This window comes from Poromitra crassiceps, assembly GCF_964638095.1.
Source record: "Poromitra crassiceps genome assembly, chromosome: 26".
NCBI lineage: Eukaryota > Metazoa > Chordata > Actinopteri > Beryciformes > Melamphaidae > Poromitra > Poromitra crassiceps.
The window spans coordinates 9,772,077-9,790,354 of NC_139640.1; the positions used below are offsets into that span (position 1 = coordinate 9,772,077).

At 46.5% G+C, this 18,278-nt stretch overlaps 2 protein-coding genes across 2 annotated transcripts in view; one reads left to right on the forward strand and one right to left on the reverse strand.

Moving 5' to 3' along the window:
* Positions 1–18,278, reverse strand: part of lipeb (lipase, hormone-sensitive b) — a gene marked incomplete at both ends in the record, with an annotated part of 62,821 nt that overhangs the window by 7,659 nt on the left and 36,884 nt on the right. The window contains 3 exons of the mRNA XM_083661158.1: positions 5,222–5,413; positions 6,749–6,976; positions 14,868–15,012. Of these exons, the coding sequence (XP_083517284.1) occupies positions 5,222–5,413; positions 6,749–6,976; positions 14,868–15,012 (565 nt within the window). The remainder of the gene's footprint in view (positions 1–5,221; positions 5,414–6,748; positions 6,977–14,867; positions 15,013–18,278) is intronic.
* Positions 999–4,730, forward strand: LOC310798868 (uncharacterized protein; the record flags this gene model as incomplete). The annotated part of the gene is made up of 3 exons (XM_083661431.1): positions 999–1,118; positions 3,539–3,830; positions 3,948–4,730. 3 exons carry the CDS (start codon positions 999–1,001, stop codon positions 4,502–4,504), a joined length of 969 nt encoding a protein of 322 aa, XP_083517557.1. The 3' UTR covers positions 4,505–4,730.

Below are 18,278 nucleotides of genomic sequence, written 5' to 3' on the forward strand. Positions count from 1 at the left end.
GCTAAGACACACTGGATAAATGCACATCCATGCCAACCGAAAAACTTTTACTACCAAGTAAAAGACATATTTTTTATTATATTTTTTCTCAAATTTTCTCCACCAATTGTATTTAGCCAATTCCCCCTGCTTTCCAAGTCGTTGGTCCACCCCCTCTGTTGATCTGGGGAGAGCCAGAGACTAGCACATGCTTCCTCCGATCCACGTGCAGTCGCCAGCTGCTTCTTTTCACCTGACAGCGAGAGGTTTCACCGGCAGGATGTAGTGCATGGGAGGATCACGCTATGCCCCCCCAGTTCCACTCCCCCCAAACAGGCCTGACCAGAGGCGCGAGTGCAGCGACCGGCCACTCATACCCCGACTGGCTTCCCACCCGCAGACACAGCCAATTGTATCTGTAGAAACGTCTGACTCTGACCGAGCCAGAAGTACTGCTACCGGGGATTGAACGCGGGTCTCCGCGCCAGTGGTTCTCAAATGGGGGTCCGGGGACCCCCAGGGGTCCATGGCACTTTGCCAGGGGGTCCGCGAAAGGTTTTCAGGGGGGGGGGGGGGGGGGGGGGGAATTGTGTGCAAAAGCTTCACAGTTCAACGAAAATATGTTATGCTTTAACCCATTTCAGACGGGATGACGTTCGCGTCATTCTCCCTTTAAAGACGGGATGCCGTTCGCGTCAATATACCTTTGAAGACGGGATGACGTATACGTCAATTTGTAGTTTAGCTGTAGTTTTTCGCCTATTTCCGGTCTCTAGGCAAATGAAATCATTCAGAAAACACACGTGGGGTCTCGCAATGCATTCTGGGGAGGAAAAGTTTTTCTTTCTTCACTTTGAAGCGGACCTGTAGCGATGGAGGAAGAAAATAATATTAGCGAAGGAAGCGATTTTGAAGACGCGGAATATTCCGAACATTCCACCGTTGATGAAGAGTTAAATGATGACCCAGTTACAGACCCAGATTGGCAGCCCTTGGACAGAGATCAGTGGGTCAGAACTATGTTTCAGGATGACGATGAGGATGAGTCTGACGAAGATGACCAATTCCAAGGCTTCCATGGAAACTGGGTAACGGAGCAGCGCTGTTACCGTCCTGTGCCGGTCAAAGCGTTCAAAAGGGTGCCCGGGGTGAAAAGCGGTGTTGGCTTACAAGCCGATTCCACACCTCTATTTTCTTTCGAGAAAATTTACACGGAGGAAATGTGGGACCGTCTTGTCACGGAGACGAACCGATATGCCGACCAGAGACGCACAATTCCCCCAGCCAAAAAAGCAGCCAAGTGGACCCCGGTAACAGTGAAAGAAATGAAAACATTCATTGGGCTGTGTCTCGCCATGGGGATAATGAAACTTCCCGTCCGAAGAGAGTACTGGCGGCTATCCAAAAACATCTTCAAAACCAACTTCGGCCAGAATATGTCCCGGGACCGATTTGACGCCATTTGGAGGTAGGCTAAGAACAATAATATTATCCTTGTTATTATAACCATTGCGTGATATAGATGCGCCCCATTGAATAGGATGCGCTATATAAATAATAGTAGTTTGATAGATAAAATGTAACATTAGTACCATTGTTATGATGCCCTAAGGGAAATGAAATATATTGCAAATGTATTAGAAGTGTAGTGGGAGTATTGCCATTGTAGCGAGCTTATACACTGGGGTAAGAAACCCCTGCTGGGCTCGGCTGCTACACCTATTGTGTGTGGGCAAACACCTAGTAGGCCTATTGTTATTCAATTGTCAGGAATGTGGAGAGAATGCGCTTCACTCTTTGCACCAAGACAGACACTGCACTTAGACAGACCCTGTAACCCTCAAGTGTAACTAACCTATATAATGATATAGCCTACAATTTTTCATTTCATCCAAGATGTGTCTACTTGTATATAATATACAATACAATATACAATATTGTATACAATATACAAGACATTATATTGTTTATAATATATTGTAATATGTGTCTAATTACCCCCCCTCCCCTACCCCCCCTCTTCCATCCTCCCCTCTCTCACCTCTTCAGATACCTTCACCTCCAAGATAACAACGCACGAGGCGACCCAGCTGATAAGCTCTGGAAACTGCGCTGGTACCTGGACTTCCTGAACCAGCGCTTCCAGGACCTCTATGACAGGGGTGGGCAACTGTTTTTCATGGGGGGCCACATGAGAAACCCAGATTGTTGCCGGGGGCCGAACAAATATTGTCACGCCGTAACCCATGGATGGGCAACTTTGATGATAGAGAGGGCCACAAAAAAATGTCCTCGCTACCAGTTTTTGCTGAGGGCTGAACGGCGCCAGCGCGAAACATTTTGGGCATTTGAAGCCAGGTTTAGAGGAATAACTCATTTTAAATTAACAGTTGTGATGTCATTATTCAGTCTTAACCACCAATATTTGATCCTTTTCTCACGCACTCCTATGTGACCACCTGCTCTCCCTGCAGGGCTTGAAATTAACTTTTTTCACCACCTGCCAATATGGCTGCTAGATTTTAAAGTTACCAGCCAATTAGAATTTCCACTAGCCGAAATGTTTTTCTTGACATAAACCAGAATATGAGTGGGTTATTTTAAGCTTAAGTATCAGTAAGTGGCCTGGGATTCTCAAAGCCTGTGTTGAGGGTCACACAAGAACAAAAATGCGCTCTTGAAGCTAAATAAATCCAAAACCAACAAGTTAATTATTTAAATTTCTACTTCAATGTAGAACAGTCATTTCTTACACATGAGATTACTTTTAGCCTTTTAGTCATAAATATTATTGAAATATATTCCATATTCCAGACTGAAATGCTATAACAGAAGAGTATTGGCCAGAATGACATGAACATTTGGACACTTATTCAGCGGGTATCTTGCATGTTGCGTTCAGGTGCACTGTAAAAAAAAAAAAAAAAAAAAAATTTTTTTTTTTTTTTTTTTTTTTTGCAATACCATCGCGGGCCACACAGGGGGCGCCGGCGGGCCGCATACGGCCCGCGGGCCGTATGTTGCCCATGTATGCTCTATGAGGTCAACGGCACAGTCAGCATTGACGAATCAATGATCAAGTTCAAAGGCAGGCTTGGCTTCCGGCAATACCTGCCAATGAAGGTACTGCTGATTGATTGATCAAATTGTCTCACCTCTATTTTGCCTATGTAACCTGCATCTTTTGGTAATGTGTGAAATAAACATTCATTCATTCATTCATTCCAGCCAACCAAATGGGGCGTGAAGGTTTGGGTGATGGCGGAGAGCTCAACAGGCTACGTTCCGCACTTCAAAGTAAGGAAAAAAATCAGCACACCAAGAATATGCAAATATGTATTCTGTAATGTGTTGTTATTTGAGTGACCTTTCAAGCACCCAAGGCCCTTCCTCAGACTTGTGTTTCTTCTTGCAAACTCCCCAGGTGTACACAGGACGTGAAGCGGCGCCGCAGACGGGCCTGGCACAGCGCGTGGTGCTGGACCTCGCCAAGCCATACAATGGCACCTTCCTGTCCATTTATATGGACAACTTCTACACCAGTGTAGAACTCCTCCAGGAGATGAACGGCCTTTTCCTGTACGGCTGTGGCACCCTTCGGGCCAATAGGAAGGGGCTGCCGAAGGACCACAGCCTGACAAAGAGGGCTGCGCTGGGGAAGCACGAGTTCCGGGTGGCACAGCAGGATGACCTCACCTTCTGCGTGTGGCAAGACACAAAGACGGTGATGGTCTTGTCCAATCACCATGACCCCAGCGCAACAGGGACTGTAAGGCGGAGGAGAGATGAGACCCACCGGGCTGATGTGGTAGTGCCCGCTTGCCTGGCGGACTACCAGAGCCACATGAAAGGTTTGTTTTACAGATTTATGTTTTATAAACAAAAATTAAAATACTGTAAGCTTATATTCACTGAGGTCATTTGAGTGAAAATGTATGTATGTAAACAGAGTTCCATGTGTGTTCCAGGTGTGGATCTCCTCGACCAGATGATTGGATACTATGGTTTCGATCATCGGTCGAAGAAATGGTGGCGGCGTGTGTTCTTCTGGGGCCTGTCTGTGTCGTGCTACAACGCCTACGTTGCAGCCAGGTCTGTTGGAGGAAGGCACAAACATTACAAGGACTGGCTGGAGACCTTGCTGGAGGAGCTCATCACACCGGTGACAAGGAGGGCCCCTCCTGTGATCCCTCCTCCTTCTCCTCCTCCTCCTCTGTCCCCAGCTTCCAGACCAGCCTCTCCATTTGGCTCTCCTTCCACTCCAGAGAGCAGGGGAGCCTCCCCAGCACCAAGCACATCGAGCAGGGCAGCCTCCCCAGCACCCAGCACGTCAGGAGAAGCCACAGGTCCCCCAATGCACGACTTCGGGAAGGTGTTTGAGAAGCGGAAGCTCTGCAGGGAGTGCCAGTTGTTGCTGGACAAAAAAGATGTAGTAGGCAGTGGGCTAACTGTGTATGGCTGCATACAGTGTGACCTGCCTGTCCACATTGAGTGTTTTGGAAAACACTACAGACATTTTTTGTAAGTGTTTGCTAAACACTAGCTGACACTTTAGACACTTGCCCCTTTGATGGTAAATGGACTGCATTTTTTTTTATGGTTGCAAGGGGACACAAGGGGGCAGTGTGGAGCACATTTTTGATTTTATTTGAGTGGTTTGGAGTGATTTGTTGCTTGTTTTTTCATACGTTTTTTAGTTTTTTTAAAATTTTCTGTGTTTACAGCAATATTTGACAATGCTATTGAATTGTCATACCAATAAACACCTTTTACAAGGAAAGCCACATGTGTCAGCTCTCAAATGCCTTTTAAAGTGTGTTTTTATCTTCTACAGAGGCTGAGATATCACTATTTTAGTAGGCGTTGACATTTCTATGAAAAGTTCAGGATTTGGGGGTCTATTATCAAATCGGACTTAGGTTTTAGAGGCTATTTTTTAGGCGAAAATAGGCTGAAATGGGTTAAATCTAAAATGGTTCATGGATTACATTCTAATCTGACAAACCTATCAATTTAAATGTCAAGCACGTTACCCGTGGAAACAAGCTGAGCCCAAAATCACAAATCACAATGAGGGGGGTCCCCCGGTATATTTTCTATCTTATAAGGGGTCCTTGGCTGAAAAACATTTGAGAACCTCTGCTCTACACTACCCAGGTGCCCCCCCAGACGTCAAATACAGTTATATCACCCACCCATCTTCCTAATGTTCACACCCACACAAACCCAAATGGTGGCATACCAGCGCCTCCTGGCGGTGCCTCTGCAGCGGTGCTGGCGGCGGTGGAGGCGGAGGCTCTGTTGGGATCCAGCAGAGACTGGATCCAGTTGGAGGCTCCCTGTGTGAAGCCTCGGAGCAGCAGTGCCGTGTCTCTCTTCACCATGCTCAGCGTGCTCACTCTCTCCACCTGCTTCTCCATCTGAGGCTCGTTGCCTGCAGGAGGCAATGAGACATGGAATGAAAGTTAGGACAGGACAGGAGGGAGGGACAGAAGACAGAAGTTGGAAAGGACGAGAAAAGATAGGGAATTATTATTATTATTAATGAGAACAGAAGAGGAGAGGGAGAAGAGAAGAGAAGATTGGAAAGGCACAGTAGTAGAGAGCAGAGGGAAAGAGTGGTAGAATAGATTTAATATCCCCTCAGGGCTCAGGGACATTTGCATTACAGTGGACACTGGACAGTGGATGAAAAATATCTACAAAAATCTACATGAAAGTAAATGAGGCAACAGTGTGCAAGAGAGGTCCTGCAAATATATACAGTGAGAACAAAACATTGTTGTGATTGCCCTACACATTATATATATATACCATACACTATGGTGGGAAAGACAAAGATCTACTGTACGCATTTTCTCACCTTCAGCAGATCAAAACATCCTATCTTGTTTTTTCACACACACACACACACACACACACACGCACGCACACACACACACACACACATAGAGTGCGTTTACATGCACACAATAAACTGTTTATTAGTGGATCTCTGGAGTTACCTGATTATTCAAGTGGTCATGTAAACAGCATACACCCATAAGCTTTATCCGTTTATAGTCATAAACGGGTTATGAATAAACCGATAAACACACCTAGGTTTCTGGCCAATAATCGGTCTTCTCTCTGCATGTATACAGCATAACCAGCTTTCTTTCGGGTTTATACATCTGCGCATGTACACGTTGCGGGAGAGAGAGGCAGCTGGAGACGCGCGCTGCTCACTCACTCACTCACTGGCCCCTTTCTGCTTCTTCTCCCCGGCCATGGTGCACCACAGCCGGCTTGATGAGATGAAGGTGAGCGGCACCTTAATTCTCTCCGTTTTCTGACAGCTATTTAAATTCAGTTGGGTCAAGATCTGTATCGTTCATGTTATTTTGACGTGCTTCAGTCGCCTGCCTGTCTCTGTGCTCTATGCTTGGTAAAGTTGGAAATATATGACAGATTCACACTTCCAAAGCGACGCCTCCCGACAACGAGATACAAACTAATTTTCACCTAAACCAGCATCCTCCGAGCCGGACAAAGAAGTAATGAAAATGTGATTTTGCATTTTGCAACTTCTTTTGTTGTTTTATTGCGGAATTACCGCCGCCTTCTGGAGAGAAATCCGACTAATTGACTGAATCATGTAAACCTGGGTTTTTCCTATTGTCGGTTATTAAAGTGCATGTAAACGCAGAAATCAGATTATTGCCATAAACTGATTATTCTCAGTTATCCGTTTATTGTTTGCATGTAAACGCACTCATTTGACACAAACCTGCGTAGGCACTGAGACACCTGGAGAGCACACTGAGCGGCAGCAGGGGATCCATAAGTGTGAGCAGGCGGGAGGGCGAGGCGTAGGCGGTGAGCAGGGTAGCCGGGTAGGCCGCCACGATGCCATCTGGCATCCGCACGCCGTGAGCGGCGGCGCGCATCGACGTCGTCACGCACAGGTTGCCGCCGGCGCTGTCGCCCGCCAGACACACCTTCTCCCCGGTCCAACCTGGAGTGAAGAACGGGCAGAGGCAGAAAGAGGCGAGAAGAAAGGAAAAGCGATGGACAAAAAGGGCAGAATTGAAAAGAAAGTAGAGGAAAAACAGAAGACAAAGAAAGAAGACAAAAGAGGAGAAAAGAGAGAACAGAAGAATTATTTTTCTGTTGCGAGGGGTTGCCAACTTCTTTCAATGGAAATAAGGAGCGTGTTCGGTAGTGGACTTAAAGATAACATTCACATAACTGCAACTGCTTCAGCTCCAACCATTGACACATTATTATTATTAACACAAGCAAATACATTTGTGCATAGCCTATTCCTACATTATCATCCAAGAATTGTATTTGGGGGTTGCAAAACAAAAGTTTCTCATTCTTAATAATAAATAATAATAATAATAATGATTGGATTTATATAGCGCCTTTCCAAGTGCTCAAAGCGCTTCACAGAATCATTAATCGTTCACACCATTCGTACCGGTGGTTCGAAAGCGTGGCAGCCACACATCAGCGCTCAACGGCCCCTCCGAACCACCATCATTCATGTCTACATTCATACCAATCATACGAGGCAAGGAGGGTTAAGTGTCTTGCCCAAGGACACAACAACAGCAGCTGGGAGGGAGCGGGGATCGAGCCGCCAACCCTTGCGTCATTGGCCGACCCGCTCTACCTCCTGAGCTAAAGCCGCCCAGATGTATTAAAAACAAACAAACAAACAGTAGGCTAGTGCAAACAGTATTTTGATATAGGTCTACCAGTAATAGCCTACAACTTCAAATTGGCATGTAGGCCTACTTATTCCATTTTCTTTTAACAGTGCAAACAGCAAAGTTACATAGGCTATTCTTTTGAATAGAACAAACCTGGTATGAAAGTTTAAATCATTAGTGCAAAAACATTTTAGATTTCAACTGAAATCGTCTGAAGACAACAAAAACAAATGGCATGCTACATTTGTATAGGTACAATGTAAATAGCCTACTCAATGTGCCGTCTTCAGAGTTTAGTTGAATCTAGCAACGCTGACAGCGCTTCTCATTGGTCGTGACTCACAACAAACAGAATGAGAGAAGCACAATCTATGGTAGTTGAACGTAACATGATGACACCCCAGACAGGCTGAGGGGCAGAGCAGCAGCGGCTGCGGGGTTTAACTCGCTCAATACAAATAGCCCTTCACTCTTTTGCACTGCGTGTCTCTCCAATACGGGACAAAGCGCGTCCCGTATCGGTTCAATACGGAACACGTCTTTTTGTTTACAAATACGGGACGATTCCGTATTTTAAGGGACGGTTGGCAACCCTAGTTGCCAGGTAAAATCCAAGGGGCAAAAAAGCAGGAGGACACACTCGGGTATCATCAACTAATAGTCTCTGCTGCTCCTCCTCATATGGCTGCTGTGAGGTTCCATATCCCACTGTCTGCCTCAGCCAGCATATTGCCTTCTTGTACTACAACACTAACATATTGCACTGGAGACGGCGCTAATTTGACACGCCATGCTTCAGCGGTGGTGTGCAAACCAAAACTCACCAGATGTCTTTTTGTTTATTGCTTGAATACTGAGCGTCACAATTTGTGTAATATTGCAGAACGAAGACCACGGTGCAAGACATTATGTCTAGAGGAAAATATGACTTTTCAAAGTGATCCATGAATCCTCTGCAGTGTTTCCCACAGGATTTTGAGTTGTTGTGGTGGGTGACCACAGACCCCCTAGGGGGGTGCGGGGGCATGCCCCCTGCGAGATTTTTTAAAAACATTTTAAAGTAAAATGCATGAATTTGGTGTACTTTGAGAAAGCACTTAAGAGCAAAATTAAAAGGCTAGATCTATAAAGAACATGTCATCATTACTGTGCTGTGGGTTTAATATGACAAACTAAATGTCTCCCTATAGGTCAGGGATACTCAACTTGCTTTGCCCGGGGGCCACTTTCGTGAAATGATTGAAGGCCAGGGGCCAGTTAATAAACAAACAATATACATTTTTCTTTAGCGGATTGTAGGTTTTTGGGGTGTCAGCCGGAGTTTAGGCTGACAATGTTGTGCACACCGGATAGTTAGTTAGGTTAAGTACATACATAAGTGCCTTAGTAGCGAGCAGATGGCGGTATTTGACAATTTAGCAGCTAAATCATAGATTATTAGAAGCTATTCCATATTCCAGACTGAAATGCTATAACAGAAGTGAGTATTGGCCAGAATAACATGAACATTTGGACACTTATTCAGCAGGTATCTTGCATGTTGCATTCAGGTGCACTGTAAAAAAAATAAAAATGTGTCAAAATCCTGTTGTGGCGGTGCGCCATAAATTAATTCCCCTATGTATGGGAAACACTGCTCTGAGTCGTCTGGGGATTGGTAAACAAACAGTGAGGATCTGCAGAAATAGGCCACAAGTTCACCCTGAGAAAAGTGAGTTTTCCCCGTCTCTTGGTGCAGCTGCTCACTGAGGTCAGATAAGGCGCTTGTTATTCTTACAACCACCCAAGGTAAATAACATCTCTACTTCACATACCTTTTCCCATGACCTTGAAAAGTAAACCGAAAATGTACAGGCGAGAGATAAGACCCAGCTATCACAGAGGTGTGGGGACTGGAGTCACAATTTTTAATTTGCTTGAGACTTTACCTGATGCATGAACAGAATACTTGAGGGATGACTTGAATTCTGGTGACTTGACTCTACTTGGAAAGGCTTCTAAATGACTTCCATTGAAAATGATGAGGAAGGGATTATTACACCAGACAACTGAATTTAAATTGTTTTCTGAATTTTAATGGAACGATTGAATTTGTTGAAATTGATTATAGAAATCAAACTCACAATGCTCTTACCAACTTTTTATTCTATTAAAATGATATTGCCTTGCAAAGTCATATAAAATTTACGATTTTCTTTACGATATTAAATTGATGACTCTTTATTCTGACTTGACTTGTTCTACCTCCAGACTGGAGACATGACATTAAAGGATTGCTTTATATACATACCGTAAATTCCGGACTATAAGCCGCGGCTTTTTTCCCGTTTTTTGGCCCCTGCGGCTTATATAACGGTGCGTCTTATCTATGGATTTTTTCAGAAAAAAAAAAAAAAAAAAAAAAAATCTCTCTTTTTTAGCACTCTTTCTAACTATAAATCCACTTCTGTTTTAATTTCCTCTCTTGCCCTCTTTTCACCACACCGCGGACACTGTGTGCACTGTAAAAATAAACAACGGTGGTGTTGTGTTATGTTGTTTTGTTGAAATGTTGTAATACGGTAAATGGGAGCTTCCTCAAACAGCCATCTCTTCCCGACAATCCCCTCTGTGCGTGACCACTTACATATGGTAATTACGGTAAGCAAACGGCCACTCGGGCAACAACTCCCTCCCCCGACTACCAGGAGAAAATCACAAACTTCGGCGAATTCACACAAAGGAAGATCAAGGAATATTCACAACAAGACGAGCAGTAGAAGCAACACTCTCACTTACCATGGGGAAGGTACGCAGAAATTCACACGAGGCAGCTTTCAAGTTGAAAGCAGTCAATCTCGCATTAAAAGAGAGCAGCCGCCGATCAAACAGAGCAGCCGCGCGTAACCTGGGCAAAAGGGACTGTCCGTCCGGGGGAGAACTACTGAACAACTCCCTCCCGACTATCAGGAGAAAATCACAAACTTCGGCGAATTCACACAAAGGAAGATCACGGAATATTATAGGAGTGTGAAAACATCCACAATTACCAACGGGTTCCAAAACGCTGGACTGCTGCGGGATGAAGAGGATGACGCCACGGGGACTGCCCCCTAGTCCGATACCTCACGAGTCCGATACCTCACGAGTCCGACACCTCATGGTTTTGGGTTAGGGTCTGGGGGAGGTTAGGTTTAGGCGTGGGGGTGGGAGAGGTTAGGTTTTGGGTTAGGGTCTGGGGGATGTTAGGTTTAGGCGTGGGGGTGGGAGAGGTTAGGTTTTGGGTTAGGGTCTGGGGGAAGTTAGCCTCTTTTTTCGGACTCGTGAGGTGTCGGACTCGTGAGGTATCGGACTCGTGCCATGGCACCTGAAGGAGAGAGGAGAGTGGTTGACGAAGCCACCCTGAACCTGTTCGTTTCCGACACTGAAGATGAGGACTTTGGTGGTTTCAGTACGCAGGAAGAAGAGGAAGACGAGGATTAGTGACTTGACTTCTCTGGTTACAGGTTTGCTGCACATATACGGTAGCCTATTGTTGTGTGATTTTGTCTGGGGATTAGTGACCTGACTTTTGTTTTGTTTTGTTGAAATGTTAATAAATGGGAGCTTCCCCAAACAGCGATCTCTTTCCCGACATTCCTCTCTGTGCACGAACCCTTTCATATGGTAATTAAACATCAAAACACCCGCGGCTTATAGTCCGGTGCGGCTTATAGAAGAAAAAAATAGTCAATTTTGGTCCCGCGGCTTATACACCGGTGCGTCTTATAGTCCGGAATTTACGGTATATATATATACATACATGTACATATATATATATATATATACATATATATATATATATACATACATGTACATATATATATATATATATATATATATATATATATATATATATATATATATTTAAGCAATATAGCATGAGAGCCAGTGTGTTGTGGCAAATATATCCCGCTGATCAGTTGTTATCCCACTCGGCCGATATATGCCACAACACACGCTGCTCGAGTGCTATATTGCTTTTATAAAACGGTTTCCAAGTATGATAATATAAATATAATAATAATACTATAAGTCCGACTGGCATGGTATTCTGATAGTCAGTTGAAACACTACTGTAAGGGGTGACCTCTAGCAAGAAGATAGACGTGCGGGTGATTTGATTGGATCGTTCTGGATACTGAAGTTGACATTGGCCAATCCTGGCGCTTGCTGAGAAGCTGAGAGCTTTTTGCAAAGCCCGACACCAGAGCCGTATGCCGACACCAAGTAACGTTACGTCTTATTTAGAAATGCGGGGTTAAGAGTGAGGGCGCGCGAGAGAGGGGTTAAGACATTAGCCCGCGTCTATTCTTGTACAAAACATAATTTTCTGCGAAGTATTAGTAAAGTTATAAGCGAAGATCGATTCACAAGGATCTGACAGCTGTCTCCGCCATTTGTTTTTTTTGAGGTAACCAAAGGCTTTTAGTAAGAGAGTTGCCATGGCAACTCAATATCCCATGGCCATGGGTTATTGGAGTGGGTTATTGGATTTATACAATGGCTGTGAACCAATCAGATTGCTTGATTTGAGAGAGCCGTTTTATAAATATATATATATATATATATATATATGTTAAATGCCCTTTGCTTTATATTCTCCTATTGTCTTTCATCATCTTCCATGCACGAAGTGGGGCCGTGTCGTCACAGTTTTCACAAGCATTGCATATTGCCATGTTTACACTGCGATGATAATGGTGGCGTTTGAAAAGGATTCCACTCTGGGACACCGGAGAGCACACTCTGCTCCAGTGTTAAGCTACAGCTACATGATGTGTTTGTACCTACCGGAGCACACTCTGCTCCAGTGTAAGCTACAGCTACATGATGTGTTTGTACCTACCGGAGCACACTCTGCTCCAGTGGAAGCTACAGCTACATGATGTGTTTGTACCTACCGGAGAGCACACTCTGCTCCAGCAGTAAGCTACAGCTACATGATGTGTTTGTACCTAGCAGGTGGTGGTTCCTCAAGGCCCAGCAGTAGCTACATGATGTGTTTGTACCTAGCAGGTGGTGGTTCCTCAAGGCCCAGCAGTAGCTACATGATGTGTTTGTACCTAGCAGGTGGTGGTTCCTCAAGGCCCAGCAGTAGCTACAGCTACATGATGTGTTTGTACCTAGCAGGTGGTGGTTCCTCAAGGCCCAGCAGTAGCTACATGATGTGTTTGTACCTAGCAGGTGGTGGTTCCTCAAGGCCCAGCAGTAGCTACATGATGTGTTTGTACCTAGCAGGTGGTGGTTCCTCAAGGCCCAGCAGTAGCTACATGATGTGTTTGTACCTAGCAGGTGGTGGTTCCTCAAGGCCCAGCAGTAGCTACAGCTACATGATGTGTTTGTACCTAGCAGGTGGTGGTTCCTCAAGGCCCAGCAGTAGTGATGTGTTTGTACCTAGCAGGTGGTGGTTCCTCAAGGCCCAGCAGTAGCTACATGATGTGTTTGTACCTAGCAGGTGGTGGTTCCTCAAGGCCCAGCAGTAGCTACAGCTACATGATGTGTTTGTACCTAGCAGGTGGTGGTTCCTCAAGGCCCAGCAGTAGTGATGTGTTTGTACCTAGCAGGTGGTGGTTCCTCAAGGCCCAGCAGTAGCTACATGATGTGTTTGTACCTAGCAGGTGGTGGTTCCTCAAGGCCCAGCAGTAGCTACATGATGTGTTTGTACCTAGCAGGTGGTGGTTCCTCAAGGCCCAGCAGTAGCTACAGCTACATGATGTGTTTGTACCTAGCAGGTGGTGGTTCCTCAAGGCCCAGCAGTAGTGATGTGTTTGTACCTAGCAGGTGGTGGTTCCTCAAGGCCCAGCAGTAGCTACATGATGTGTTTGTACCTAGCAGGTGGTGGTTCCTCAAGGCCCAGCAGTAGCTACATGATGTGTTTGTACCTAGCAGGTGGTGGTTCCTCAAGGCCCAGCAGTAGGCTGCTCCAGTGTAAGCTACAGCTACATGATGTGTTTGTACCTAGCAGGTGGTGGTTCCTCAAGGCCCAGCAGTAGGCTGCTCCAGTGTAAGCTACAGCTACATGATGTGTTTGTACCTAGCAGGTGGTGGTTCCTCAAGGCCCAGCAGTAGGCTGCTCCAGTGTAAGCTACAGCTACATGATGTGTTTGTACCTAGCAGGTGGTGGTTCCTCAAGGCCCAGCAGTAGCTACATGATGTGTTTGTACCTAGCAGGTGGTGGTTCCTCAAGGCCCAGCAGTAGGCTGCTCCAGTGTAAGCTACAGCTACATGATGTGTTTGTACCTAGCAGGTGGTGGTTCCTCAAGGCCCAGCAGTAGGCTGCTCCAGTGTAAGCTACAGCTACATGATGTGTTTGTACCTAGCAGGTGGTGGTTCCTCAAGGCCCAGCAGTAGCTACATGATGTGTTTGTACCTAGCAGGTGGTGGTTCCTCAAGGCCCAGCAGTAGGCTGCTCCAGTGTAAGCTACAGCTACATGATGTGTTTGTACCTAGCAGGTGGTGGTTCCTCAAGGCCCAGCAGTAGGCTGCTCCAGTGTAAGCTACAGCTACATGATGTGTTTGTACCTAGCAGGTGGTGGTTCCTCAAGGCCCAGCAGTAGGCTGCTCCAGTGTAAGCTACAGCTACATGATGTGTTTGTACCTAGCAGGTGGTGGTTCCTCAAGGCCCAGCAGTAGCTACATGATGTGTTTGTACCTAGCAGGTGGTGGTTCCTCAAGGCCCAGCAGTAGGCTGCTCCAGTGTAAGCTACAGCTACATGATGTGTTTGTACCTAGCAGGTGGTGGTTCCTCAAGGCCCAGCAGTAGGCTGCTCCAGTGTAAGCTACAGCTACATGATGTGTTTGTACCTAGCAGGTGGTGGTTCCTCAAGGCCCAGCAGTAGGCTGCTCCAGTGTAAGCTACAGCTACATGATGTGTTTGTACCTAGCAGGTGGTGGTTCCTCAAGGCCCAGCAGTAGCTACATGATGTGTTTGTACCTAGCAGGTGGTGGTTCCTCAAGGCCCAGCAGTAGGCTGCTCCAGTGTAAGCTACAGCTACATGATGTGTTTGTACCTAGCAGGTGGTGGTTCCTCAAGGCCCAGCAGTAGCTACATGATGTGTTTGTACCTAGCAGGTGGTGGTTCCTCAAGGCCCAGCAGTAGCTACATGATGTGTTTGTACCTAGCAGGTGGTGGTTCCTCAAGGCCCAGCAGTAGTGATGTGTTTGTACCTAGCAGGTGGTGGTTCCTCAAGGCCCAGCAGTAGGCGTAGAAACACTCTTCCAGGGCCCTGGGGAAGGGGGCCTCTGGGGCCAGGGAGTAGTCCACTGACAAGATGGGGACACCCAGGTCCTGGGACCAACTCTTCAGATACGGCTGGAGAGAAAGATGACAGGGGGGGTGTGGAGGAGGAGGGGTGGATGGATATACATAGAGTCATATTCAGTTTCACAATCAAAACATCCTTTGTTGTTAATATGAGAAGACAGAGGAAGATCAAACGGACACAGGGAGAGAATGAGACAGACAGAGAGACACGTGTGGACTGTGGAGGTGAGAAAGCATTAACAAGCAAGGATAAACAGTTGTGAAAATTACAGTTCCCCTCTGATGTCATAATTACAGTTCCCCTCTGATGTCATAATTACAGTTCCCCTCTGATGTCATAATTACAGTTCCCCTCTGATGTCATAATTACAGTTCCCCTCTGATGTCATAATTACAGTTCCCCTCTGATGTCATAATTACAGTTCCCCTCTGATGTCATAATTACAGTTCCCCTCTGATGTCATCCGTCTGCTTTCTGAATGACTGTCTAGACAAAGGGAGAGCAGTGGCCTTTCAGTCACCTCCATTTAATTTCTTCTCATAATGGTAATAACCCAGGTGCACACATGTCCTAGTTTGCCAGTTATTAACAAACAAGTGTTTCTCCTTTTGTTGCAACTACTCTCTTTCTAAAGTCAGGTTCAACACTTACTATTCTTGTACCCAACTAATGTAAGTACTTTATCTCGTATAGTTTTGCAATGACCTTGACATGTGTGAGAGAGAGTTCAAGACTGACCTGACAAAGTATTCTTTCTGCAAAGCTTTTCCTCCTTTGCTCTTTCATCTCTCCTATCTCCCCAAAACAGCTGTTTGACTTGCTGTGAGAGAGTACTGGATCTGCTCACCCTACCGCATGTGCTCGGCTCGGGGGTCAACAACAACTACGGATGAAGTTCAACTCTCACAACATGTATTTTCTAAAAGTAAGGCTCATGTTTATGAGAAATGGACCTGTACCACTTGAATCATGATCATTGAACGTTTGTATGATTGATATTTTTAGTGTATTGATGCTCCCAAATGTCTGATAACGTCAGTAGCTTAGCTTGTCAGCCGATGTAAAGCTGTCGGGACGTTTTGCCCACGTTAATCCCACGCGACCGATGTGCAGCCAATCACAATGCGCGCGCGATCCGATCTGGTGTAGGTGAGCAGATCTTTCACACACACACACACACACACACACACACACACACACACACACACACACACACACGCACCCACATCTGTCCACAGCACTGGGAAATGCACGGGGTGTGTGTGTTACCTCAGACACCAGTGATTCAAGATGGACACACACACACACACACACACATCTGTTCACAGCACTGGGAAATGCACGGGGTGTGTGTGTGTTACCTCAGACACCAGTTTGATTCAAGATGGACACACACACACACACACACACACACACACACACACACACACACACACACACACACACACACACACACAGTGCTCTCTGATTAGCCCTATCACATTCAATCTTAAGAGAGAGGCCATTTACACCTGGCGTTAACATGCATTTTCTGCAATCAGATTGCAATCAGATTGCAGAAATGGTTGTCCTCTCAATCCGCATAAAGTTGCTGTATCCAGATTGAGAGGACACATTGCATTTACACTTGTGTTCAATGTGTACACAATGCATCCCTGACCACCTCCGGAGGTGGTTTGGCCGATCAGATTGCAATCCTTCTTCAATGCGTTTTGGGGGTGTTTACACCTGGCATTTCAAGTGATAAAACACAATCTGATTGCAATCTGATCACAGAAAACGCATGTTAGCGCCAGGTGTAAATGGCCTCAGTAGTGAGTCCGCTGACATGTGACTGCATACAGTTCAAGTCCTGTTTATGTCAGGCCGTGTGAATTTGTGCAAATCAGCAGGGGTACTACTCCTTAGGCTGTGTGTGAACAATAGCCATTGTTGACAGTTTAGCGTGGACAGGTGTCAGTGCCCTTGGCCAGGTGTGTCAGTCAGATGGATCACCACCTCTACCTGCGTAAAAGGAGACGAGGACTCTCAAAACAAATGTCCTCCGGGGCTTTAGAGAGGCTGGTGTGTGTGTTTGCTGGGCCCGGGACCAAGGCGGGTTCATATTACAAGACTCAGGAAACTCTCCGAGTACACACACATCCTATCCCCAGAAAGACCCGCACACACACACACACACACACACACACACACACACACACACACACACACACACACACACACACACACACACACACACACACACACTCTTCCATAAGAGCCCAGATCACCTCTGAAAGCAGAGTTAATCGGAGTTGTGGTTTCACTCATCCTCTAGTCTCGCTGGCCAGCCTCCTCTCCCTTCCTTCTGAGGAGTCTGGCGCCGCAGGTCTCCATAACTGGGATAAACCCTCCCCCTGCTCTACAGCTGCTCTCACATTGGAAGCGTCGGTTTTAGACGCTGCCGGATGTCCGCTCCCCGCTTAAGAAGCTGTCATTGGCCCTGACCACGTCAATCAGAGTGGCTTCCGCTCCCTCCTCCCTGTGTGTCGCTGTAAATAGTGCCCTGCCGCCTCAGTGAAAACAACAACGCTAACTAGCTAGCAAGCTAACGGCAGAAACCTACACGCTAGCTCGTTGCTACACGCTGAAAACGGCAAGTTGGATTGTTTGAAACTATTTTCCAAGGACACTGCCGCTAAGCGCCGCCCATCGCAATCCCACTATGGAGACCTGCGGCGCCAGACTCCTCGGACGGAAGGGAGAGGAGGCTGGCCATGCAGCGAGACTACTCATCCTCAGACAGGCAGAGCAGTTAATCCGTCCCTGTGGGCTGGTGCCTCTGTTGCCCAATCACACACAAACACACTCGTGTGTTCGTGTGTGTGTGTGTGTGTGTGTGTGTGTGTGTGTGTGCGTGCGTGCGTGCGTGCGTGCGTGCGTGCGTGTGTGTGTGTGTGTGTGTGTGTGTGTGTGTGCACGCGTGCCCCCCTGCAGCTAAATGCACACAAACCCGCGTACATCCCATTACTGTGATCTCAGAGTCACGGGGCACAGAGTGGGAGCACCACAGCCTCCTGGCCCTGAAGTCCAGCTATCCATCTTCCCCAACACTGGCCCTCTGGAGGGCAGGAGAGGCAGCATGGAGTGGGGGGGAGGTGAAGGAGAGATAGGAGGAGGAGCAGGGGGCACCACAGGGCAGCCACTGCCCTCTGGGAAACCTTCCATCATCTCCAAATCCACTCTGCCATGTGCTGTGCCTCAGGGATTAGGAGAGCAGAAGGTACCAGATAAAATGAGTAGAGCCTGACCGATATATCGCTCCACCGATATT